At 60.2% G+C, this 22,889-nt stretch overlaps 2 protein-coding genes and 1 long non-coding RNA gene across 16 annotated transcripts; 1 reads left to right on the forward strand and 2 right to left on the reverse strand.

The window, feature by feature from the left end:
* Positions 1-31: 31 nt before the first annotated feature.
* GLI4 (GLI family zinc finger 4) lies at positions 32-22,645 on the reverse strand. 12 transcript variants are annotated; one of them, XM_045453427.1, is made up of 6 exons: positions 22,532-22,645; positions 12,496-12,637; positions 11,978-12,070; positions 6,387-6,548; positions 2,939-3,058; positions 32-2,208 (listed from the first exon to the last, which is right to left on the reverse strand). In XM_045453427.1, the coding sequence occupies exons 2-6, from the start codon at positions 12,581-12,583 to the stop codon at positions 1,277-1,279; spliced, it is 1,395 nt and encodes a 464-aa protein (XP_045309383.1). In that variant the 5' UTR covers positions 12,584-12,637; positions 22,532-22,645; the 3' UTR covers positions 32-1,276. The 12 variants fall into 12 exon arrangements, with proteins under 12 accessions (XP_045309383.1, XP_045309384.1, XP_045309379.1 ...); XM_045453428.1 differs by lacking the exon at positions 22,532-22,645 and adding an exon at positions 18,931-19,042; XM_045453423.1 differs by lacking the exon at positions 22,532-22,645 and adding an exon at positions 17,296-17,409.
* On the forward strand, positions 15,637-16,818 carry LOC123585366. Its single transcript, XR_006706118.1, has 2 exons — positions 15,637-16,216; positions 16,556-16,818. It is a non-coding gene; the product is annotated as an uncharacterized LOC123585366 (long non-coding RNA).
* Positions 17,291-22,645, reverse strand: ZFP41 (ZFP41 zinc finger protein). Of its 3 annotated transcripts, none has more exons than XR_006706117.1 (3): positions 22,532-22,645; positions 18,931-20,558; positions 17,291-17,435 (listed from the first exon to the last, which is right to left on the reverse strand). XR_006706117.1 is itself a non-coding variant. In XM_045453432.1 (3 exons), exon 3 carries the CDS (start codon positions 20,371-20,373, stop codon positions 19,777-19,779), a length of 597 nt encoding a protein of 198 aa, XP_045309388.1. In that variant the 5' UTR covers positions 20,374-20,558; positions 21,104-21,220; positions 22,532-22,645; the 3' UTR covers positions 19,767-19,776. The 3 variants fall into 3 exon arrangements, 2 of the variants coding, with proteins under 2 accessions (XP_045309388.1, XP_045309387.1); XM_045453432.1 differs by lacking the exon at positions 17,291-17,435 and adding an exon at positions 21,104-21,220 and having other exon boundaries at positions 19,767-20,558; XM_045453431.1 differs by lacking the exon at positions 17,291-17,435 and having other exon boundaries at positions 19,767-20,553; positions 22,532-22,644.
* Positions 22,646-22,889: the final 244 nt, after the last annotated feature.

Consider the following 22,889-nt stretch of genomic DNA (forward strand, 5'->3'; position numbering starts at 1 on the left):
ATTTAGTAGACTGAGTAAAACAGGCTGCCTCTCAGTGTGGGTGGGCCTCATTTAATCAGTTGAAAGACTGACTAGAACAAAAAGGTCCGGTTTGACTCATGCAGGCACTGCCCCATCCAGTCCTTCTAGACAGGTGTGCAGGGCACAGGCATCTGTGGGATAGTCTAGGGTGGTGTGGAGGACCGCCAGGCTCTGCTCTTGGGGGCTGCCTGCTGGGTCCGGTCCTGGTGCTGGTGTCCAAGTGCACTCTCCACGTAGAGGCTGCAGGATGACCCTTCCAGCGCTCGGCCTGATGCCACTGCTCCCCGGGACGCCCTGGGGTCTATGCGTGCAGGCTCTGCGGCCTGGTTGCTAGAGGGCAGAGGCCCCGCAAACCCTTGCGGTATCAGGGAGGGCAAAGAGTGCGAAGAAGGTCGCCGTCCCTCCTCTCTCAGGCCACAGCGCCACCAGCAGAGGCGCCTCAGCTGATGTCCTGAGACTGACGTCTACTCCTCTCCCCTAGAGCTGCTCTCACCTGGAGCGGGGGCTCATGGTGAGAGTCCAAAGTGCTTGGTGGCCACGGGGCTCTGGGAGTGGGGCCCAGAGAGGTGAGGCAGCCCAACCGCAGGGCCCTCAGGACAGGGTCCCGGCCGAAAGGCTTGGAGCTGGGGAAGTGAGGCTCGGAGTTGAGCTGGGGGAAGGGCCAGGCAGCCCCTCAGTGTGGGGATGGAGCGGGGTCGCAAGTGGTCAGGAGGGGGCAGGTGCCTGCTTCCCCACCCTGCTGAGCTCTGTCCCTACTGGAAGTCCGAAGGCAAGGCCCGGCTGCCGCTGCAGAGGCCTAGGCCTGTCTGGAGGCGCACGGTCCGGGCCCCACCTTCTGGTGTCTGGAGCACTTGGCGCGTGGCTGCGGCTGCGGGGAACCGACAGGAGGTACCCCGCCTGGGGCAGAGGCAGGGTGAGCCCCGACCTCGCCCGCCCCGCCTTGGCTCTCTGCGTCTGGAAACACCCGGCTGTGGCTCCAGATCAGTCATGAGGCCTCCAGGCCCGGGTCAGTTAGGACCGCCAGGAGGTCCCAGGAGACCAGACGCGGGACACTCCTCTCCAGGGACAGGCAGGGGCGACTCCTACTTCCGTCAATCAAAAAGAATTTATTTGGGCCACTCGGCCCGCGGGGCTGCCGGCGCCGAGCAGGACGGGGGCAGGAGGCGGGGGCTCTCTCTCCGGAGCCTCCCCCTCCATCGGGGGCCGACCCGCCGCCCCCCACCCCCACCCGGGGCCGCAGGCCGCCTGCCGCGCGCTACTCCCGGTAGTGCACCCGCTGGTGCTGGATGAGCTGCGAGCTCTGGCCGAAGGCCTTGCCGCAGGCGCCGCAGGCAAAGGGCTTCTCGCCCGTGTGGGTCCGCAGGTGCCGAAAGAAGTGCGAGCGGCCGCGGAAGGCCTTGCCGCAGTCGGGGCACTCGTACGGCTTCTCGCCCGTGTGGATGCGCTGGTGCTCGATGAGCACGGAGCTCCAGATGAAGGCCTTGCCGCACTGGCTGCAGGCGTACGGCTTCTCGCCCGTGTGCAGCCGCTGGTGCCGCACCAGGTTGGAGCTCTGGCTGAAGGCCTGGCCGCACTCGCCGCACTCGTAGGGCTTCTCGCCGTTGTGGACGCGCAGGTGCTGCGTGAAGTGCGAGCTGTGGCTGAAGGCGCGGCCGCACTGGCCGCACTCGTACGGCTTCTCGCCCGTGTGGATGCGGTGGTGCTGGATGAAGCCCGACCAGCCGCGGAAGCGCTTGCCGCACTCGTGGCAGGCGTACGGCTTCTCGCCCGTGTGGATGCGCTGGTGCTTGAGCAGCAGCGACTTGTACTTGAAGCTCTTGCCGCAGGCCTCGCACCTGTGCGGCTTCCCGGCCCGCGGGCCGCCCTGCCGGACCCCGGGGCCCGGGCCCCTGCCGAAGCCGCCCTCCGGCTCGGCGGCCCGCTCGGGGTCCCCCTCGGTCCCGGAGGCTCCCTGCGGCGGCGGCGTCACGCGCCAGGTGCCCCTCTTCTGGGGGCAGGGCGCGGTCCCCGGCGGCTGGCCCGTGGGCCGCTCCGAGCTGGACTCCTGCCCAAAGCTGTCCCCACACTTGGGTCTACGGGGAAGGCTTCTCAGAAGGGTCCTCAGGGGCCCCCTGTCCTGGTGCACCTCCTCTTCAGGGTCGCGGGGGTGGGGAGAGGAGGGAGCCGGCTCCGGCTCCGCCTCGGAATCTGGAATCAGAAACGGAGAGCGGGATGGCACCAGCAGGGGGCGCCACAGTGCTGGGGACCAGGGCGAGGGCAGACCCAGAGTGAGGCAGCCAAGCCCCGCCCCCCCTTCCCCGCTCCCAAAAGTGCTGCCCAGGCTCCCGGCAGAAATGCGGGGTTCGCCCCCTCCCGAGGCTCCGCAGGCCCGTGCCCCTCCGGAGCGCTTCCGGAGGCAGCTGTCTCCTGGCCTGGCTCCTCCACGCCCCTCCTGACACTGAAGCAGGGAGGGTCGACTTCCCAGGGATCCAAGCTCTGAAGCCTCCGGCGTCTCCGGAGAGCTCAGTGTACGGGACAGAGCCCCCGAGGAGGCATTTTGCCGGCTTCACACGGGGTGGGGGGTGGCAAAGGGCTGAGGGACCAGAGCAGCGGACAAGTGGAGGCTGAGGGCACTACACAGGGGAAAGAGGGGGCCCAGGGCGACACCCCGGCTGCTGGCAGGGGGATGGGAGCGCAGCTGAGCTGAAGACGCCGACTGACTACGGGCTCTGGACCGCACTCACAACCTGGGGAAATGTCAGCGACACGCCGGGACGGAACGGGGTAGGGGCCACTGGGGACAGAAGTGAACGCCGAGCCAGGGACAGGTGGGACTCAGTGTCCTGGCGGCGGCGGGTGCGGCACAGAGCCTGGCACGGGGCAGCCGTGGGGAGACGCACCCGTGGGCAGGGCCCGGATCGGGGTTCTGCTCACCCACCCGGCCAGCAGGTACCTCGGCCGATCCGGACCTGCTCCACATCTCGGAGATCCAGGTGGGACCGCTCCTCCTCCTCCTGCGGTGGCTGGGAGAGCACCTCAGGGCTGCAGCCAGGGGAGTCTGGGGGCACAGGGGACGGGGCTCATCTCCCCCTCCTCTCCAATCTAGCCCAGGCCTCGATCAGCTGCCTGCAGGTGCCACCTGCTCCTGGGTGGTGCCCCCGTGGAGCTGGTGCTCTCCAAGAGCCATTTGGGTAGATGCTGCAGCCACGTGACACCCCTCTCCTGAGCGTGAGGGTCCCGAGGCACTGCTTGGTTGCTCTGGAGTAGGGGCAAAGGTGTGTGCCCTAACCAAAGCCGCCTGGGCCTTCCTGGGGTGCAACCGTCACACGTTCCCCTCCCTGGGCCCCCAACTGCCCCCCCACCCTCCGTGAAGGGCCCAGGCCCTGGCCGGGCTGCGTCCCACCAGGTGGACATGCTGGTTCCTGCTCATGGGGCCCCATCCTGAAGCACCCTCCCACGCTGCTCAGTGCTGTGTCCCCCGACACCGACCGCCTCTGGGGAGGCTGTGACACGGCACCTGCACCAGGGAGAGGTTTGCTCTACCTCAGCGGAGGCGACCAGGCCTGGGGCCGGCCTTCTGGGGGCGGGGGGAGGCTGTGGGTGGGGTTCTGGGGCCACGGAGCAACAGGAACTTTTCTAAAGGGAGGGGTGCTCCTTGTTCATAAAGTGGTACAGGAAGTCCAAGCTCGGGTGTAGACTAGGGGAGGAGTGAGTGGGGTTGGGGGGGGGGCGGGTGGCCAGAGTTCAGGTCTCAGGTGCCAAAGCCAGGGGCCTGGTCTGGAAGGCCAGCCCCTGGCTGGGGGTGGGGGGTGGCGCTGCCCCCGCTACACAGCTCGTCCCGCCCACCCTGGGGCCACGTGTCTTTCTCTGTCACTTGCTCCTGCCCACGGACTGTCCCTCCAGCTGCAGGGCTCCAGACCATACCTTCCAGAACGCATTCTGGAAGCACAGCCTTGATGTGGCAGGCCCCTTGGCTGGGTCAGCACAGACCTGGCTCCTAATGTGTCTGTCCCGTTCTGCACCCCTCCTGCCCAGCTCCCTGCTCTGGAGGCACAGGGAGGGGCAGCCTCGGCGACTTTATGCCCACGACTTTATGACCCCCAGGGGCCAGCCAAGTGCCCTGTGCGCATGTACTTCCTTCACCTGCTTTGGCGGACCAACGGCTTGCCCGACACCCTCACAGCCCGCCAGCACTGTGCTCAGCCAGAGTCAGAAACTGGCTCTTGTGTAAGGAGGACGTGGGAGACTAATGGGATCCAGTCCCGGGGTGAGGGGGGTGGGGGGTGGGGGGAGTGTGAGGGGCCCCAGGCTTCACAGGGTGGATCCCACCCCCAATGTGCTTTCTGGCCCACCTCACCAACTCCGGCCTGGGAGTTGGGAAGCTGGGGCTCCATAAGTCCCAGCCCCCCTGGCTGGAGGGCCCTGGGCAGGTTCCTGAAATGCTGGGGTCTCTCCAGGGAAGAACTGGAGCACCGAGGAACCGCCCCAACAGAGGAAATGAGCTCGAGACCGCGAGGGGTAGATCCTGCCCCGGGTAACCGATTGGTGGCGGGGCCCAGTTCTCGACGACGCTGGGTCAGTTTCCAGGAGGGACGAAAGCATCGCCTCCCCTCCAGCCACGCCCCCTCCTCCAGTGACCACACCCCTCAGAGCCTGCAAGAAGGGCCTGCTGGAGGCCCCGCCTCTCTCTTCTTTAGGGTCAACCCCGGTTTGTTCCCTGGCCGGCAGGCCCTGCCCACTTGCTCCTGGACAGTCCAGGGAGCGCCAAGGCTGCTGTTTGCGGCCAACACTGCCTCTCACTGGGCAAAGTCCCAGGCACACAAGGCACTTGGATGTGATTCAGGGGGCCAAGCCGGGCCCCTCTGGGCTCTTGCTACCTGGAGACTGGACCAGGGGCAGCCTCAAGCCGCATGGGCTTGAGGGCCTGCATCCTGGGCACCAGCCTTCTCATCCCGCAGAGCCAATGTGGTCAGCATGGCTTCCAGGACAGCCCTGCCCCGGTCCCGCGTCCCTGCCACTTAGGAGTTGTGAACCGTGAGCCATGGCTTGCTGGGCCCGGTCAGGGGAGGGAGTTGAGGGCATGGGCTTGAGTCAGCCTGATGTGTTCTCAGTCCCACTGGCCTTCATTGGCTCCCGTCTGGGCCCCCATGTCCCTGTCCGGAACATGGGGATAGGTCCTGCCTTGCAGGTGGTGGTGAGGGTGGTGGGAAAATGTGGAGGTTAAGGGTCGGCCTCAGAGTCCCGACTGCACAGGGCAGGAGCACAGCCACGGGGGAGCCCCGGGCCAAGGCCCTGAACCATCGTGCGGGGGGAGGCGGCCACCCCGGTGAAGGCCTGCGGCGCATGTGCTGGGTGCCGTCCCGGCTCCTTCTGCGCAGCACCTAGCTCCGTACCCACCCCACACCCCCAGTCCGGCCCACCCCAGGGATGGGCAGGGGCCAGGAGGGCTCCCGGAGCCGGGAACAGTGTGGGGCCAGCTAGGCGCTGCTGCCCTTCCGGTCTTGGACCGACCTGGGGGGTGAATGACACGTTCCCTGTGTGTGACCTCATGCCACCCCATGACCTCTGTGGACCTCACTGCCCTCATCTGTTAATGGCCACCAGAGAGTGTGGTCACTGGACCTCGAGATGACCCACAGCCCTTGGCACAGAGCCTGGTATGTCTCAACCGTCATCCCATTGCTCACTGTGACGCTGAGACCCGACAAAGAGGGCTCCGGGCACTTGGCAAGCCATGCCCCAAGCCACGCCCCTGGGCTCAGTGCCCGCACTCTAGGACAGAGGTGGGATGAAACGCATGCTGACCCCTGACCTGGCTGTCATCAGCTCATGTGTGTCCTGAGCTGTAAGGCCAGGCCTCCTGTGGAACATGGGCGTGGACAGAACCCTGGGACTTCTGATGGCTGAGCAGGAGCAAGACCCAGGGGGCACCGCGTGCCACGGGGCGTGGACACCCCCTCAGCACCGGCCGTCTCACTAGTCATTGGCTACTTCCGTGACTTTGATATCCCGAGACTCCACCAGGAGGGTAGCACAAGGCTGGCAGCTGCATCCCTGCAGGTCCCTGGGGGCCCCAACCCAGACCAGCCGGCCCAGAACTCAGGGTGCTCTATTTTCTTGGTGTGGGAGCAAAGGCTCATAAAGGGAGACAAGAGGACACAGGGCCCTGCCTGCCCAACATGATCCTGGGGGACTGTCCCCTAGGGAGCCGTTGCTCACAAGGCTCAGTCTCCGGCCTCAACCTCAGCTGCCCATGTCCCGACCCAAGTGCAAGGGTGCAGGAGCCCCAGCAGCCGTGAGCTGCCTTGTTTCTGGCCGCGCTGCCAGTGGTGCGGGGTGGGCGGGTGGTGCAGGGAGGTGGAGGGAGCGCAGCGCAGGGTGAGTACCGTGTTGATGACCGTGGAGGTGAAGCCGGGCCTCGAGGCGGTGGGTTCCAGGTGTCCCTGGTGACGCAAGATTGACAGGGGACGGGACACGAGGGGGCTCCTGACCGTCCCCCAGGGTCGCCATCTTCCCCAAGGCCTGCTGAAGGTATGCACACCTGGGACCTGGGGAAATGAAAACCATGGCAGGATGACGGGGGTCGGAGGAGTGTGTGGAGGGTGGGGGCGATGCCAGCTGCTGATCAGCCATGGGGAGTGGGGGGCTCCTTCGCTGGTGGAGAGGGGCAAGGATGTCAAGAGGTGCCATGTGGGACCTGGGGTGAGAGGCAGCTGGGCCCCCGGTTGGTCTACCCCACCGCGGAGCGGCACCAGCACACGTGTGGGGACCTGAGCCCTCATCCCAGCGATGGCCTCGATGTCCTCCCAGCCCACACCCTAAGGCATGCTGCACCTCCCTGAAAACCTCCCACACTACAGCAGCGGGCTGTGGGTGCACTGAACCGCAGGAGGAGGAGGGTGGGAAACTGAACTCTGCCTGCTGGAGCACAAACATTCTAGATTAAATCTTAACAACACGATTCCTGGGAGGAAAACCGTCCTCCTCAGACCCTGAAGAGCCCTCAGAGGCTGCAGGCTGCCAACCACATCTGACTGCCCGAGCCTCCTTTGCGGTGGAAGGTACTCTGCTTTGATGTGGTTTGCAAGAGTGGTTCGGTCCCACGTGAGAAGAACTTTTCTTTCACACTGTGGTGGAGCAGGACTGCTTACTGGGGTGTGAAGAGGGCATGGGAAGAACAAAAGTTAAAGTACATTAAGCAATGGTTGCAAACAGTATCTGCTTCGAGGAAGTGGGGAGGCAGCCCCAACAGGGCTCCTCAGCGGCGCCTGGGCCATCCCGGTCAGCCCCCGCCTCCTGGGCAGCCCTCGGTCCCTGGTGATGGGAAGGGTCACAGACACTCAGGGAAGTGGACATAAGCGGACACAGGGTGGGGCTGCAGGCATGACATCTGGGTGCAGGTCCCCACGCTCCTAACTCTCATCTTGTTACTCGGCTAACCTGCTGGGACTCGTCTGGGACAGGGCACTCACCCCCCCCCCCCCCTCCGCCCCGGGCCGTCTGCGCGGAGGTGGCGCTCACACAGGGAAGCCCACCGGGACGCGAACACAAACTCTGGGGCCACACTGCTGCGACCGACTGGAGGCGGAGGGGACAGAGATGCCCCGGCCAACGGCTGACCTTCCCCGCCCCCCCCCCTGCTCCCCCGCTCTCCTCCCGGCCTGGAGCCCACGCCCCGCGGGGAAGGGCCCGCTCTCGGGGCGCTAGGCGGCGGAGCGCTGCCCGCCCCGGCTGAGGTCCGGCGCTCACACTCGCGACTGCGGACTTCTCGGAGCCTCCGTTCCCCACCTGCAAAGTGGGCACCGCGACGACCCCGTCGCCGGGGTTCCGGGGGCGTGGGGAGGCGCCCAGCAAGCGGACCCTCGCGATCGCCAGGGGCCAGTGAGCCCGCTGCGGCCCGCTACCCCGCGGAGGCCTCCGCTCCGGCTGGGCGGTCACCCGCGCCCCACCGGCCGAGCCCGGGCCACGGTCACGGCGGCGCGGGGACGCCCGGGGCGGGGCCCGCGGGGACGACAGGCGAGCGCGAGCGGGCGACCGGGCCGAGCATCCCCGCCGCCGCCGCCACCCGGCGCCCACTCACCTTCCGAGCGGGAGGCGGCCGCCCGCGCGCCGGCCGGAAGTGCGCCCTCGCCCCGCCCCAGCCTCGCGCGTGCACTTCCGGGACGCTCTGGGCTCCGGAGGATCGGCGCCTCCGTGGCGCGGGTAGGGCCCGGCTGACCCGGGCGGGACGGGCGCCACGGGCGCCCCCAGCCCCGCAGCGATCTCGCCGTCCCCGAGCCCTCCCGGCGGCAACAGCCCCTAGTCCACCGAAGAGCTGCACCCAAAGCATCCTCTGTGGCACCTCTTCCCTCGCGGTGTTCCTTCTGGACGGCCACCGGTTGCTGGGGAGCTGGCTGAAAACAGACTCTCCTTTTTTGGACTGTCTCAAGGGCCCCTCTAAACTGCCTACCACCAAAATGTTCCCAAAACCTAGGGCCTGAGGAGCGGCTGTTACAAAATTTCCCCAAACTTAACATGGAATTCTTCCTGCTGTTCCTCCTAAGTCTTTTTCAGCCCCGTTCTTACATCCCCCCAAAGAAATTTAGGCGTCAGTCTCCTTCTTGTTAGGAAAAGCAAAGAGCTGGAAACAGCTTCTGTGAACCAACCCAGCAGGGATGAACGTCCAGGCATTTGCTTGCCGCGCTGGCCCTGAGTCTCGGCGGGTGGACAGCATGAAGACAGGAAGGGAAGACCCACAGCCAGGGAGCCCCCAGCTGCAGGGATGCTCAGGGCGGAGGGAGGGGAGACCAAGCCCAATCATCTGGACACTGGTCCCAGGCAGGAGAGAAGCTGGAAGATCAGGGGCTTGTGAAGGACTCGCTGTGTGTGTGGGGGGGGGGGGGGGGAGGAGGGGGTGACAGGCCGGTACCAGCCCGCAGCAGTTGACTCCTGCCAAAACGTATAAAGTGCGGACAGCTGCTGCCTGCTCCCAGCTCCGCCAGCCTCACTCCCCGCACATGCAGGGTTCCAGCCGCCAGGCCCTGTAAAAATCCCCTGCGGCTCCCCTCCGCCTGATCGAATGCCAGGCCCTGGGGTATACCTGGGACAGGCCAGCTCCTGGCCTCAGTGGAGCTCACATTCTAGTGCGTGAGGGAGAGAAACAACAAATTGGCAAACACACCCACACCACAGGTGTAAAAGCTTTAAGGAAGCACACAAGGGCTCTGTGGTCCAAGGAGAGCTCACCAAGGAAGTGACATCACGGGGGGGGGGGGGGACGGAGGGAGAGAGAGAGAGGGCAAGCTGGTCACACAAAGGCTGGAGGGAAGAGTATTCAAAGCAGAAGAGCACGTGAAAGGTCCTGAGACACGAGTGTCGCCAAAGGTTTGGAAGAGCCCAGGCAGGCTGGGAGCTGGATCAAGGTGGATGAGTAGTCTGGAAGCCACGATTAGGAACCAGGAGGTACCGAAGGTCCTGGGCAGGGGAGTGAGATCTTAGGTGCATTTTAAGATTGGTTTGGGGCAGCAGGGAGGTGGGAGGAGACCGGTGGTTTAGATGGAGACCAGGCTGGGTAGGACCCGTGTTGGGGATCAAATTCTGACAGCACCTGCAGTTAGGTGGGGTGTGGGGTATGGCACCTCGGGGTTCAGTCCAGAGTATGGCCACAGGTCTGCTGAGATGGGTCGCTGGCCACAAGCCAAGTTCTGTTTTGGACGTGTGGCCCACGTGTGGCCCAGCAGTGGCTGGGGGCTCACCTCTCCCTGCTCCCCTCTCAGTCTGTCCCTCTTCCTCTCCTGGCCAGCCGTGTGTGGCCCTGCTGGTTTAGCTTCAAAGTGGGGCAGGGCACACTCCTGTTCCCTAGGAGGATGGGGAGCTGCGGGGGGCGGGGGGGTACTGCTACTGAGCCTTTTGGCCAAGCACGCTTCCCACCTGCCCCTGCCCCACTTTCCGGGGACTTGGCCCCGGTCCTGTGGTCCCACCAGCCTCCTCAGCCCAAACAGCATCCTGTCGGTGTTCAGGTTTCTGCTCAAAGCTGCCTCACCTTGCTTTCCAGCCCATAAGCCTCGTCAACAGCCCTGTCTGTACCCCGGCCCATCGCCTGACTTCGGGTCTAACTCGAGTCTTGTCCTTGGCTGGGTCCTTTGCCACCTGGCATCCTGTGCTCTGCGGGGCGCTGGGCAGCTTCCCTGCCCCCACCCACATGTATAGCACCTCCCCTCAGCTGGGACAACCAAAAATGTCTCCAGATACTACCATATCCCCTTCTGGGGGCAGGACTGCCCTCGGGAGGATGGCTGTTCCATGCAAGGCAACGTGAGTGAGGGCGTGGGGGGTGGGCCAGCCTGAGCTCTTCAGGACTTAGGGCCTGAAGGGGGTGATCCCAGGCGGGGCACCTCCCAGACCCCCTCCAGGGCTACGACCGCAGGCATCAGGCTACCAAGGAACGGGTAGTTTCCCAGAATCTGGGGCCGAGAAGACCGTGTCTATTGAGGGACACAGTACGTTGTCACACGAGGGGCCACTCTCCTGCTAAGTCCGCAAATCCTCCTCTGATTGACGCGTCAGTCTCTTACAAGTCTGGTGAATGTGAGGCAGCACCTCCCTGGGGAGTCTTGACTGCACCCCCAAACTGCAGGGAGATGAACGGGACCCAGTGAATGGGTCAGAACTGAGGTTTATTACAGGGAAACAGAGTATCCACAGGAAATAGGACACAGAAGCGTTCTGGGATGAATGGGAAGCAGCCGGCAAGGAGTGCAGAACCCAGGCAACACCCTTCTGGATTAAGAAAGCGCGTGAAGTGTAGACCATAGGAAGCAGGATAAAAACAAGACAGAACACGTCTCCAGATGTCGAACACACTCACCGAGGACTGAAGGAAAGTTCAACAGACGTGACTGGTTGGAAATTTACATTTCACGGGCCCACCAGCACCAGCTGTGCGAGCCTGTGTGCGAACAGTCCAGCGGCCACCTCGCCTGGCCACGTGTGGACAGGGCCACGCACCTCAGCAGCGGTGTAAGGAGAACCCCGGTACACCCAGAGCTCAAGCTCACCAGGAAACAAACACGTGTTCACACCGGAATGCCACGCGGGGAAGGCTGCAGTGACCTGGGGCACACGGGCTGGGACAGGGGGCGTGTGGGGCCCCCAGCGCCGGATCCACGTGTGCACTGGGGCTGAAGCCCCCCAGGTACTCCCCCTGCAGGCCTTGGACACCCGCAGAGTCCCTGGGCAGCAGCGCCAGGCTGCCCCCGAGCTCTGCACCCTGGCAGGACTCTGGTCCCGGGGCCCAGGGGTGGGGTGGGGGGGGGACCACCAGCTCGTGGTCTGTGGAACAGGCGGCTGGAGTCTGTAAGGACGACACCAGGAGACCACGAACTCTAAGCTCCCTGCACAGAGGTCCCCGAAGGCCTGGGCTGCTCCAGAGCAAAGCCATGTCCTCAGGCCACAGACCCGGAGCCTGGCCACCACTGTCCTGGCCACTCCCGCCCTGAACTGGCCCTTTCTGGTCCCAATACTGTTTCCCTTCCCTTCCCTGGACGACCCCTCCACCCTGCTGAGAACCCTACCCTCGCCTGCCCCGGTCCAGAGCACACGTCCCAAGTGTCCCTGTGCCACAGGCTTCTGCCACGAGCACAGGACCACCTCCAGTCCTGCCTCGCTCTGTGGCATGTCTGGGGGCCTAGCTCACTTGCAGGGGAAGGAATGACACTTTGGTGTCCAGACTAGGGATGGACACAAGAGGTCACTAGAAATCAAGCCCAGGTGACATCCCGGTGCCTACAGGCTCCCCAGGAAGGCAGGGGACCTGGCAGAGACTAGAGTCTGGAGCCACGGGTCAGCCCCCGATCTGTGGGGAGAGGGAGCAGAACCCCCCCCCCCCCCCCCCCCGCCACATGGCCCTCACTGCTCACTCTCCCACGGTGCTGGCTCCCACCTTCCCTCAGATTGAGGTCAGACGAGGCTGGGAGGGACAGATGCCGGCCCAACTCACGGGATGCCAGTGGTAAGGACGATTGGTGTTGCATCCCCGGGACATCCGCAGCCATCCCCGTGTCTGTTCCATTTGAAGGCCTCCATGGCGCCCCTGCTGTCGCAGAGCCCTCCGTTCAGGGCAGGGCCTCTAACTGCTCCTCCTGCAACGGGAACCATGCTCAGCGCCCCTCCCCCCACCCCACCACTTTCACACTTGGAAAAGGCCTTTCTCTGGGACTTTCCAGGAGCAGAGCGCTGGGGAGTCCTGGACTTTGCCTGCAGTGCAATCCTAGAAGGCCGGTGGTATCAGCACTGGCCTCCTGGGGGGGCGGGGCCGGAGGGGTGAACTTTGTGGCCTTCCGGGTCCAGGTTCGGAACCAGGTGAAGGCGCCCCCCGCCTCAGGGAGTTCGCCCGTGAACCCCTTCTCTCCACTCATTGGCAGGCATCTCCCGGTGTGGGTTTTCTGCCGCCAAGCTGCCCGTCCTGCCTGTGCCCCGTGTCCCCACCTGTCCCTTAGATGTTTTCTTTCTGCTCACCCGGGGGTTTCCTCTCCTCTTCCGTACAGATCTCCGTCCGTCCTCGGAGCTCGGGAATGACCGGAATTCTGTCAGGCCTGAGGTTCATGTTTAGGCGTATTGCATCAGGACCCTCTTGACTGGGGGTGATCTGCTCTCACAACTGGAATCGGACAATGAAAACCTTCTGAACAAAGAAATGCAATTATTACCTGGTTCGTTGTCGGGAAGCCACAACTACCCAAGTAAGGAGCTGGCTTCTGTCACATGGAAGCTGGTGTTTGCCAATACCGTCAGGGGGATGGGCCCCAGACCCGGAAGGCAACAGAACCGGGGGAAAAGTGCTCCCTGTTTCTCAAAAAGCTAAGAAAGTTAGAAGATAAAATACAGTAAAACCTTGGGTTGTGAGGAACTTGTTCTGCAAGATGAGCCAACATTTCTAATAAATTTTAACTTGATAAATGAGCGATGTCTCGCAATAGGGTCACAAGTGGCACCGAACATCACATGATCACAACGAAGCCAATGGTTCTTCCCTCTCTCTCTCTCTGAGGGACTGTTACGAATGCAATGTCACATTTCCGTGAAATCCTCAAAAGAAGGTGAAAGCGAGTGTCATTGGATAGGTTCCTTGCTAAAGTTGCACCAAAAGGGGCGCCTGGGTGGCTCAGTCGGTTAAGCATCCGCCTTCGGCTCAGGTCACGATCTCATGGTTTGGGGTTCAAGCCCCGCTTCGGGCTCTGTGCTGACAGCTTGGAGCCTGGAGCCTGCTTCGGATTCTGTGTCTCCCACTCTCTCTGCCCCTCCCGCGCTCATACTCTCTCTCAAAAATAAACAAACATTAAAAAATAAAAATTAAAAAAAATAAAGTGGCACAAAAAGAAAGATCTCGTTGAGCCAATAGGTGGCAGTGATTCCATTAGTGATGGTGAAAGTCGTCCTACACAGTAACACTCCTCTGTCTTGTCTCCCTCACACCAGGCACAAAGGTTTTCAAAGGCAAGTGCAGGTTAATTTATTTTTCTATTTTGTATTATGTTACAGTATGGTAATCGTTTTTATACCAATGTTTTTGGGTTGTGGAATCAATCATCTGAGTTTCCATCATTTCTTATGGGGACACTCACTTTGGATTACATGCCTGTTTTTGGAACAAGTTATGCTTGCAAACCAAGGTTTAACTGTACGTCAAACACACGTAAACTTGCAGCGTATGTGATGTGGCGCGGGACAGAGCTCAGACACCCGCTTACCATCCACACGGCTCAGGAACTAGATGCCACCCAAAAACCCGAGCCCACGTGGCCTCGCCTGCCCGAGGAGCCTTTGTCTTGAGTTTGGTGTGAGCCGTTCTTTCGTCTCTGTCTTGTTTTACTGCACTGATATTTCCAAACAACATGCTGTTCAGTTCTGCGCTTTATAATAATGACCTCCTGTGACCGACTGACTTCGCTCAGCATTCTGAGATGCACAGGTGGTGGTGAGAGTCTGTCCACTGTTGATGCTCATTTGAGTTATTTCCAACTTTTCTGACAGTCCGCGTGCTAAATGTCGCTGCACGTGGCTTTCTGGGCACCCACACAAAAGTTCTGTAAGATTTTAAGAAGTGAAATTTCTACATGAGCACGACAGGGCACATCTTTAACTTGCTAGGACGTGCTCTTTTTGTTGCTGAACAGATAGATAGCTTTTTAAAATTGCATATTGTTACCAGCACATCAAACCCAATGGGCTTCTGTCCCTGTGGTAAAATCGACATGGTGTTGATTACTTCAGCCATCGGAAGCGCACGATTCAGCGCCATTAAGTACCCACGACGCTGTGTACCCACCACCGCGATCTACACCCCTAACCTGGTTACCGTGCCCGTCAGAAACGCTGCACCCGTGAAGGTCTCCCGTCCCCGCCCCTGGTAACCTCCACTCTGCTGTTCTGTCTGCGCGCCGCACAGCAGCCGGCAGGGCCACGTCCGGCTTCTCTCACTCGGCACCATTTCCGCAGTGTGGCGGCGGGCGTAGGGGCTCGTTCCTCTTTCGGCTGAGTAGCATTTCGTCGTGTGGCTACACCACGTCTCGTGGAGCTGTTCATCTGGTGAGACTCCGGGGCATGTCCGCTGACGGCCACCACGAACGACGCTGCCCCGCGCCTCCACGCACCTGCTTGATTCCGCATACACAGCGCAGTGAACTCCGCCGACCTTCAACGTGACAACGGGCTACACCCTCGCTGACGCCTTGAGACTGTTGTCAGATGCCACGGAGACAGCAGCATCGCCTGCTACACGCCCAGGAGGGGTTTCCCAATCCAGGCCGTGTGCACACGTTACTCCCGGCCTCGCTCTAGGTGGCGCCGAGGGAAAACCCCAAGGGCGGGGGGGGGGGGGGGGGGGGGGGGGGCGAGGGGGGGCACTGGCCACACGGAGCCCTAGGGCACAGCGCTGCTACGGTTTGGGGAGATATTCTGCTTCGGCTTTAGAAAATTCTATTGTATTCCTTATTTGCGGATGTTGGATTTTAGCAAATATTTCTGCAGCTGTTAAGATAATAATATCTGTTAGTGTGAGAAATGATAGCCGCTTTAAGCCACATTGGCCTTCCTGAAACAACCCAGTCTGGTCATGCTCCACGACGTTGCCCCGCCGCGCTGGACGCGGCCTGTCGCTATTCCGTCCGGGAGCAGGTGGCGCTGGCTGTGGCGCTGACATCACGGCTCTAGTAGCTCATAAAAGGTGAGCTGGTTCTTCTTTCCAGTGTCTGAGTCCACACAAGACTAGAATTTTCTGTTTCTTGAACTCACACTACCTGACTTGAATTCTTTGGGGACACACTCTGTGCAGCAGTGACAGGGTCTTTGGGCGGCACCCTCTCGTGCTGGCTTCACCACCTGCCCTTTCTCCTAAAACCCGCCTCGTACGCGCTCACATCCACTGGCTCGGTGTGCTGTCTTTTCCTCCGACGACCTGCTGTCACCTTCCCTCTGCATCCATAACAGTTTACCGGCTCCTTCCCTTTTCCTGGACTCTATTGTCACACGATGCCAGCTTTAACAATCCGTTTTTCCTTTTTAAAATCTTATTATAGAGAAAGTGCAAGTGGGATGGAGGGGCTGAGAGAGGGGGAGAGAGAGCGAGAGAGAGAGATGGGGGGGGAATTTCAAGCAGGTTCCACGCTCAGCACGGAGTCCGATGCGGGGCTCAATCCCATGCCCCTGGGACCAGGACCTGAGCTGAAATCAAGAGTCGGACACTCAGCTGACCAAGCTGCGCCCAGAAGCCACAACAGTCCTTTCAAACAACCAACTTCTGCCTGTGTAATTCTCTCGACAGCCTCCACTCCCACTGGTTTTGATACTTTCGGGCGTGTTACTTGCCCCCTTCTGCTGCTGTTCTTATGAAGCCAGAGGCCCAGCTAGCCGACTCCTAGCTCGCCCGCTGGCGTCCCCACTGCTGGCTGCAGTGGCTCCCAGAGGTTCTGGCAGGTCCTGTTTCAGCGTCCTGGAGGCTGGAGGACTTTATAACTTTCATTATGTATTTTTTTTCTTTTGAGTCAGGTTATTGAGAGGGTTTTTTCCCTAGGATATGAGTGTCGTTTGAACAACAACAGAAAAACCATCAAGGCAGAGATTAATCTGGGAGATCTGCCTCTGGGGCCTGGCGGCGGTGTGATACCACGGTGGCGAACGCAGAAGAAACAGCCCATCTGCCTCGCCAGAGCACCAGGAGGCAAAAGTGGCCACTAACCGAGTTGAGTTTGACTTCGTGATTTTTCTCATGATTGTAAGCTGTATTTTTTTTTTAAATTTTTTTTTTTCTACGTTTATTTATTTTTGGGACAGAGAGAGACAGAGCATGAACGGGGGAGGGGCAGAGAGAGAGGGAGACACAGAATCGGAAACAGGCTCCAGGCTCTGAGCCATCAGCCCAGAGCCTGACGCGGGGCTCGAACTCACGGACCGCGAGATTGTGACCTGGCTGAAGTTGGACGCTTAACCGACTGTGCCACCCAGGCGCCCCTGTAAGCTGTATTTAAAAAACATTTCCAAGTCTATTTTTTTTAAGTGTTTTTCTGTTGTCGTTCTCCAGGCTGATGCTGTTGAAATCAGCCGCGGTCCTACCGGGAGGGGCCCCAAGGGCCAGCGGCACAGGCACCGCTCACGCATGGGAGCTAACATCCACCTCGCTAAGAACACAACACGTGACGGGAAGCTCTACACCCAACGTGGGGCTGAACTCAGGACCCCGAGATGGAGAGTTGCACAATCTACCATCTACCGCCTGAGCCAGCCAGGCGCGCTAAGGGCTGACGTTCTTACAACAGTTAGGGGGCGCCGGCCCTGCGCTCGGGACGTCCCGTCCCAACTCACTGGATCAGGTGAAGCACCATCAGCATCCCTGTGTCGTCCCTGAGGAAACCGAGGCAGCACAAGGAGGTCAAGTGATGTGCCCAAGGTCTCCTATCTCCACGGTGCCAGTGCCGGCTCAGGACGGCAGCCCCTGGCCCGAAAGCCCGAGCCCTTCACCACTCGCTTCCTCTCCAGAAATCAAAGCCAGAGAGGGGCGCCTGGCTGGCTCAGTCGGTTAAGCGTCCGACTTCGGCTCAGGTCATGATCTCACAGTTCGTGGGTTCGAGCCTTGCATTGGGCTCTGTGCTGACAGCTCAGAGTCTGGAACCTGCTTTGGATTCTGTGTCTTCCTCTCTCTCTGTTCCTCCCCTGCTCATGCTCTGTCTCTCTCCTTCAAAATAAATAAAAACATTAAAAAAAAATTAAAAAAAAAGAAATCGAAGCCAGAGAATCAGAGTATGTTTCTTTATGGACACCCACCTGCCTGCTGCTGGAGAGGCCGGGGCAAGCCTGCCGTCCTTGGGCTGTGGGGGCGCCCATCTGGCATGGCCAGGAGGAGGGGATTTGCCAGAATGGTCTCCACCTGTCGATTCCCTTTCTGGGGATCTGTCCTGCTGGCCCTAAATGCAGACGAGATATTTATCTCAGCGTGATTTATAATGCCCTAAACCAGAAACAGCCTACGTGCCCTTCTTAGGAAACCGTTAACCCTTCTGGTCAACGCACCATTAGGCAGCGGTACAAGTAAGGTGTGCTAGTGGCTGCGGCCTTCAGGATAACAGAGAAAGCAGTGGTTTTGCTCCCTCGTACGTCACGTGTTGTAACATACACGTTATGTAACAACACGTTACGTATTAACATACGTATCCCAGGGTATTATAATACTGTAGTAAATAAAAACCAAACTAAATTGAAGTGGCCTCAGACACCCTTGGACATGCGTGGGTGCTGCCATGGCCGTGGCTGACGTCCGTGTGTCCACACCCTGCCTTCCAGTACATCAAGATGGGCTCCCCCCACAGGGTTTCTTTCCACCTTCTGTGCCCAGCTTCCCCTGCCAGCACCCAGTTCTGAAGGGCGGCGACATGCACCGACGGGTGGCCCTCACACACTTTCCATCCAGAACAGGCTCAAACTGGCTGCCGCCGGTCTCTGTAAATAAAGCTTCGCTGGCACACGTTCACGCCTGTGTTGTCTGTGAGTGCTGCCGCATGTCACAGCAGAGCTGAGTGCACACAGAGCCCGTGGGGCCCCACAGCCAAGCACAGTTACTATCCGGCCCTCAACAGAAAACACCCACCGGCCTTGCTCTGGCTTCAGGACAGACCGACACTCAAGCGATTTGCTTCCTTGCTCTCAGCACACATATGTGTCTTACTTGTCTGTTTCTTTGAACTTGAGAGTGTACTCAAGGCATCATGACCCCGTGCCCCTGAAACCTTAGCGCGCGCCTTTTACAAGGATGACGTCTGAGATGGGCCACAAGCCACACCAACACGGGGAGCCCCGAAACTGAGGGCACTGCCGCCCAGTGGACAGTGTGGACACAGGTCTCACAGACGTCCCACGCGTGTCCTTTACAGCTGCCCTTCCAGCCCAGGCTCATACGCCGTGTCTCCCCTCTACATCCTGTCCCACCAGGGGCAAGCTGGGTCAGGTGTGGGAGGGCCTGCTGCGTGGGGGGCTCAGCTCAGGCAGGGGCGTGTACAACATCATAGCTTTTACAGAGAACAGGAGCAAACACCTAACCTGGAGAAACCTTCCCTCCGCGAGCACCTGCGCTCTGGTGTCTGGGACCACCTGTTTGGGAAACGCGTCTGCATCTGAATTCAGGACCTTCTTCCAGGACAGAATCCCCATTTTGGGGGTCCAGATAGCTGCAAGTGTAGGTATCAACATTTTCCTAGTAAAAAGCTGTATTACCGCCTGGCCGACAGTCACCTCATTCCCCCTGTTGCTGTCAAGAAATTCTGGGACAAACCGCACCCCGCTCTGCAGAGCATGGAACCCCATCCAGACCATTCCTGGAGGAAAATGGAGGGTGGGCACAGCATGTGGACTTGGCCGGGGGATAAGATGGAACTTGGAGGGCAGGCATTAAGAAGTGAAACTAACCTGGAGAGCTGATCCCCGGAGGGCAGGGCACACACACTGCCTCATGTCTGAAGACCCCCACGGCAGATGCAGGCTGGCTCGAAGCTGCCCTCACATCCTTGGGGCCCCCACCACGCGTCCAGGGCAGGAATCTCCCATGGTGGCAGCATCTAGGTCCTGAGTGGTCCATCTGGGTGAGTCGGGCTGCTCACCCGGGGTTGGGGGCTGGGCCAGGGGGTCCAGTTCCTGGGGATGCAGTGGGGGAAGGGGAAGCGGAGTCCCAGGACTGGTGCTCCAGCCCAAGGAGGGAAGCCAGACACAAACCACAGGACTGTCACCACGGCCAGCCGAGTGGGGACAGCAGGTGTCTGGTGCAGCGCCGTGGGGACCTGACCGCAGGCCTCCTGCCAGGCTGTGCAGGGATAGGCTCGGGACCCAGCAGGTCAGCAGTCTGCAGCCTGAAGTCTTCGAAGGAGCAGGTGAAAAGGCAGAGACCAGAGCAGGTGCCACAGGGAGGCCGCAGGGAGAGGTGCTGGGCCGCTCGCAAGCTCCAGCTGTCCCTCCCGCCCAGACGGCCGTGACACAATCACACTCACTGTCTCTGGTGCCGCAGCTGCACGCGTCTCCTCCCATGTTATCACGGTGTCTTGACCTGGAGATGGCCTGTACCCCAGTCCAGCACGTGTGTACCGGGCTGGGCTGACCGTCCGGATGGTGGTGGAGACCCACAAGCACAGGTGCACTGAGCGCACAGCCCGCGGGCCCCCGGCCTCCATCAGACGTTGGATGGGGGACGGCGGGACAGGCCCGCCCTGGATGGTTCTCACGGGCGCGAACGCCGACTCTCGGCAGACGGCTTCCCCACGCTCAGTGCTTCTTCCGCGGGTGGCGTTTCCGATGGCGAATGAGACATGAGCTGTAGGCGAAGGCTTTCCCACATTCCTTGCATTCGTACGGCTTCTCCCCAGTGTGCGTTTTCTGATGTTTTAGGAGATTTGAACTGCAGTTAAAGGCCTTCCCACATTCACTGCATTTAAAGGGCTTCTCTCCGGTGTGGATTCTCTGGTGCTTGGTGACGTCAGAGCTGTGCCTGAACAGCTTCCCACACCGATCACATTTGAAGGGCTTCTCTCCAGTGTGAACCCGCTGGTGGCGGAGGTGGTCTGTCTTATGCTTAAAGATGCGTCCACACTCGCTGCACCCATAGGGCTTCTTTCTCTGAAAAGGAATGAACACGGGAACCCCCTCGAAGTCATCTTTAAACGAAGCATCGAAGGCATCAAATAAATGTTCCTCATCCTCAGGACTCGGGCTGGGTTCCTTGCCGTGCTTTTTTGCCAACGTGGACCTCTTGCTTGGCCTTTCCTCCCCAGACGACGCTTTCTCTCCTTTGGGTGTGTCCTTCAGTGAATGCACTTCCTCCTCTGGGGTCTGGGCCTTCCTTCCACCCACGGGCTTTTCCATCGTCCTTTGTTCCCAGGAGGAGGGGCCACTGGAAGCCGGGAAGGGCTGCTGGGGAAGGCCAGGCCGGATTCTCCACTTCTGCAGAAAGCTTGTTCTTTACACACAGCTTTTCATCTGTCCGAGCTTGTACCGAAGGCTCTGGAACGGAACGTCTGCACCAGAGAGAGACTCCACCAACCCCTGTGCTGGTGGAGAAGCCACAGCAGGACTGTTAGATCGCACCAGCGTCTGGAGAGAACACCTGGGGACTCTCGTGTCACAGAATCACTAAGGGACGGATGGGGGCGGGGCGCGCTGGGGAATTTGGCCCCTTCCCTTCCCCGCTTGTGTGTTCGTTCCCCTTGGACGTCTCCTGAGCCTCTCACACTGGACGTGACCAAACGGGACGCTCGCTCTAACCCTCTCCGTGGGGCGGTGCCCCTGGGCCTGTGTCTGGTAGGATCTGACGCGTACCATGACCAGCAATCCCATGTGGTCCCCAAGTTGGGAGTTTCCCCCACCATTTTCTCCCTCCCATCTCCACTTCCTGTATTTGGGACCAGACGACGTGCTTTGGGGGCTCTAGGCTGAGAGGTGGCACGTGCCTGTCACTTAGAGCCTGGAGTCTGAGATGGATCAGACTTGGGGCTGGCTCCCTAGTGGGCGCCCTGCCCTCCCCCCATGGTCTGTCTCCACAGAGCAGCCAGTGAACCCCCTACCCCGTACCTGCCCCGGTGTCCCTCATACTTACAAGCCCTACACGCACCTGACCGGGCCCATCCCTCGGCCCTCTCCTCACTCCCGTCCTCATGTCCAGCTTTCTTCAGACTCCTCAACCATACCCAGCGCTTCCTGCCTCAGTGTCGGGCTGATTCCAGAAACAGGCCAAGCGCAGGTTTTTGCGGGGCCGGCCCCTCACTTCATTCGGAGCTCTGCCCCAAGGGCCCTGCCCAGAGAGGCCTCCTGGACTCAACCAGTGCCCCCAACTCCCTCTTCCCTAACCCGGCCCCAGACTTCCTTGTAGCACTTCACCAGAGCGAACTCCTCCCAGAGCCAAAGCCCAGGCAACTATCACCTAGACCTTGCTCACACTGTCACTGTCTGAAACACCTGACGGACCCTGTCCCTAACTCCCTCTAACAGCATCCCAATTTCGCCACGAAGTCAAACAGGGTTCACACAGCCCAGGTGTTCGCAGAAGCAGCACCCGCACGTCTCATCGTGTTTGCTGCCATCCCTCTCCTGTCTCTTTTCTGTCTCATCCGTCAGCTTCCTGGACCTGCCTCTTCTCTCAGCGCTAACCGATGGAATTCTAGCAAAAAGCCTTGACAGACCTGCAGGCTCTTTAACTATTGGTGGAAGATACTCCATGAGATTAAGGCCTTTTTTTTTTTTTTTTTTTTTTTAAAGAAAAAGCTCCAAAGGCAGGTCCTGTTTTGATTTTCCAACATTCCTTGCAGACCTTCCTTGTTTTTTTTTTTTTTTTTTCAACGTTTATTTATTTTTGGGACAGAGAGAGACAGAGCATGAACGGGGGAGGGGCAGAGAGAGAGGGAGACACAGAATCGGAAACAGGCTCCAGGCTCCGAGCCATCAGCCCAGAGCCCGACGCAGGGCTCGAACTCCCGGACCGCGAGATTGTGACCTGGCTGAAGTCGGACGCTTAACCGACTGCGCCACCCAGGTGCCCGAAAACACAGGTTTTTAAAGTAAGCTCCATGTCCAACGTGGGGCTTGAACTCAACACCCCAAGATGCTCTACTGACTAAGCCAGCCAGGCACCCCCAAGTGATGTAGTTTTAAGGTATAAATACTCTGAATTCTCTTTAAGCCTTTCCTCTTCTCCCCCATGCAGAGGCAATACATAAGAGGACTGTAGAAACTTCCCATCCTGATAAGGAGTTTGAGAATCTAGTTTCTTCTAAATAAAAATGTTTAGGGGCGCCTGGGTGGCTCAGTAGGTTGAGCGTCCGACTTTGGTTCAGGTCACGATCTCGCGGTTCATGAGTTCGAGCCCTGAGACCGGCTGGCTGCTGTCAGCGCAGAAGCCGCTTCAGAATCTCTGTCTCCCTCTCTCTCTGACCCTCCCCCGCTCATGCTCTCTCAAAGATAAACTTAAAAAACAACAACAAAAAGAAATACCCTAAGAATTAACATTAAAAAAACAATGTTTACTTACACTTGATTGGGATTCAGGCCTATATGGCCCCAAAGGCTCTACTGGAGGCAGCTTCTGGGAGGCTGTTCTGAGCATCAGGTGGGAGCCTGAATCGCAGGTAAAGGCAGCTCATCTGGGCTGAGGGGAGCATGTAGAAGTAAGAGGGGACCCCTGCTGGAGAGGGCAGGTGGACGGAGGGCAGAGGACGGAGGGCAGAGGATCGCCGCACCAGGCAAGGAGGCTGGAGTCTAGCTTCAGTGGGAACCTGAAGAAAACCAAGAACCAACATGAAATGAAGACCCACCCAGCGGAGGGCCTGCGTGGGGTTTCTCTGTGCTCCGGTCTCCTGCCAGGACTGCCACCGGGGCAGCAGCTGCCC

Source organism: Leopardus geoffroyi, chromosome C3, assembly GCF_018350155.1.
Source record: "Leopardus geoffroyi isolate Oge1 chromosome C3, O.geoffroyi_Oge1_pat1.0, whole genome shotgun sequence".
Taxonomy (NCBI): Eukaryota; Metazoa; Chordata; class Mammalia; order Carnivora; family Felidae; genus Leopardus; species Leopardus geoffroyi.

Bases quoted from the DNA above. Each gene is read 5' to 3' on its own strand.
- GLI4 (XM_045453419.1), bottom strand. From the start codon at position 8,516: ATGTTAAGTTTGGGGAAATTTTGTAACAGCCGCTCCTCAGGCCCTAGG. The intron at 3,059-6,386 runs GTACTCACCCTG...CTGTGCCCCCAG, and splicing joins CCTCCACGGTCATCAACACG to ACTCCCCTGGCTGCAGCCCT. The intron at 2,209-2,953 runs GTACCTGCTGGC...TTCTGATTCCAG, and splicing joins GCAGGTCCGGATCGGCCGAG to ATTCCGAGGCGGAGCCGGAG.
- ZFP41 (XM_045453432.1), bottom strand. From the start codon at position 20,373: ATGGAAAAGCCCGTGGGTGGAAGGAAGGCCCAGACCCCAGAGGAGGAA.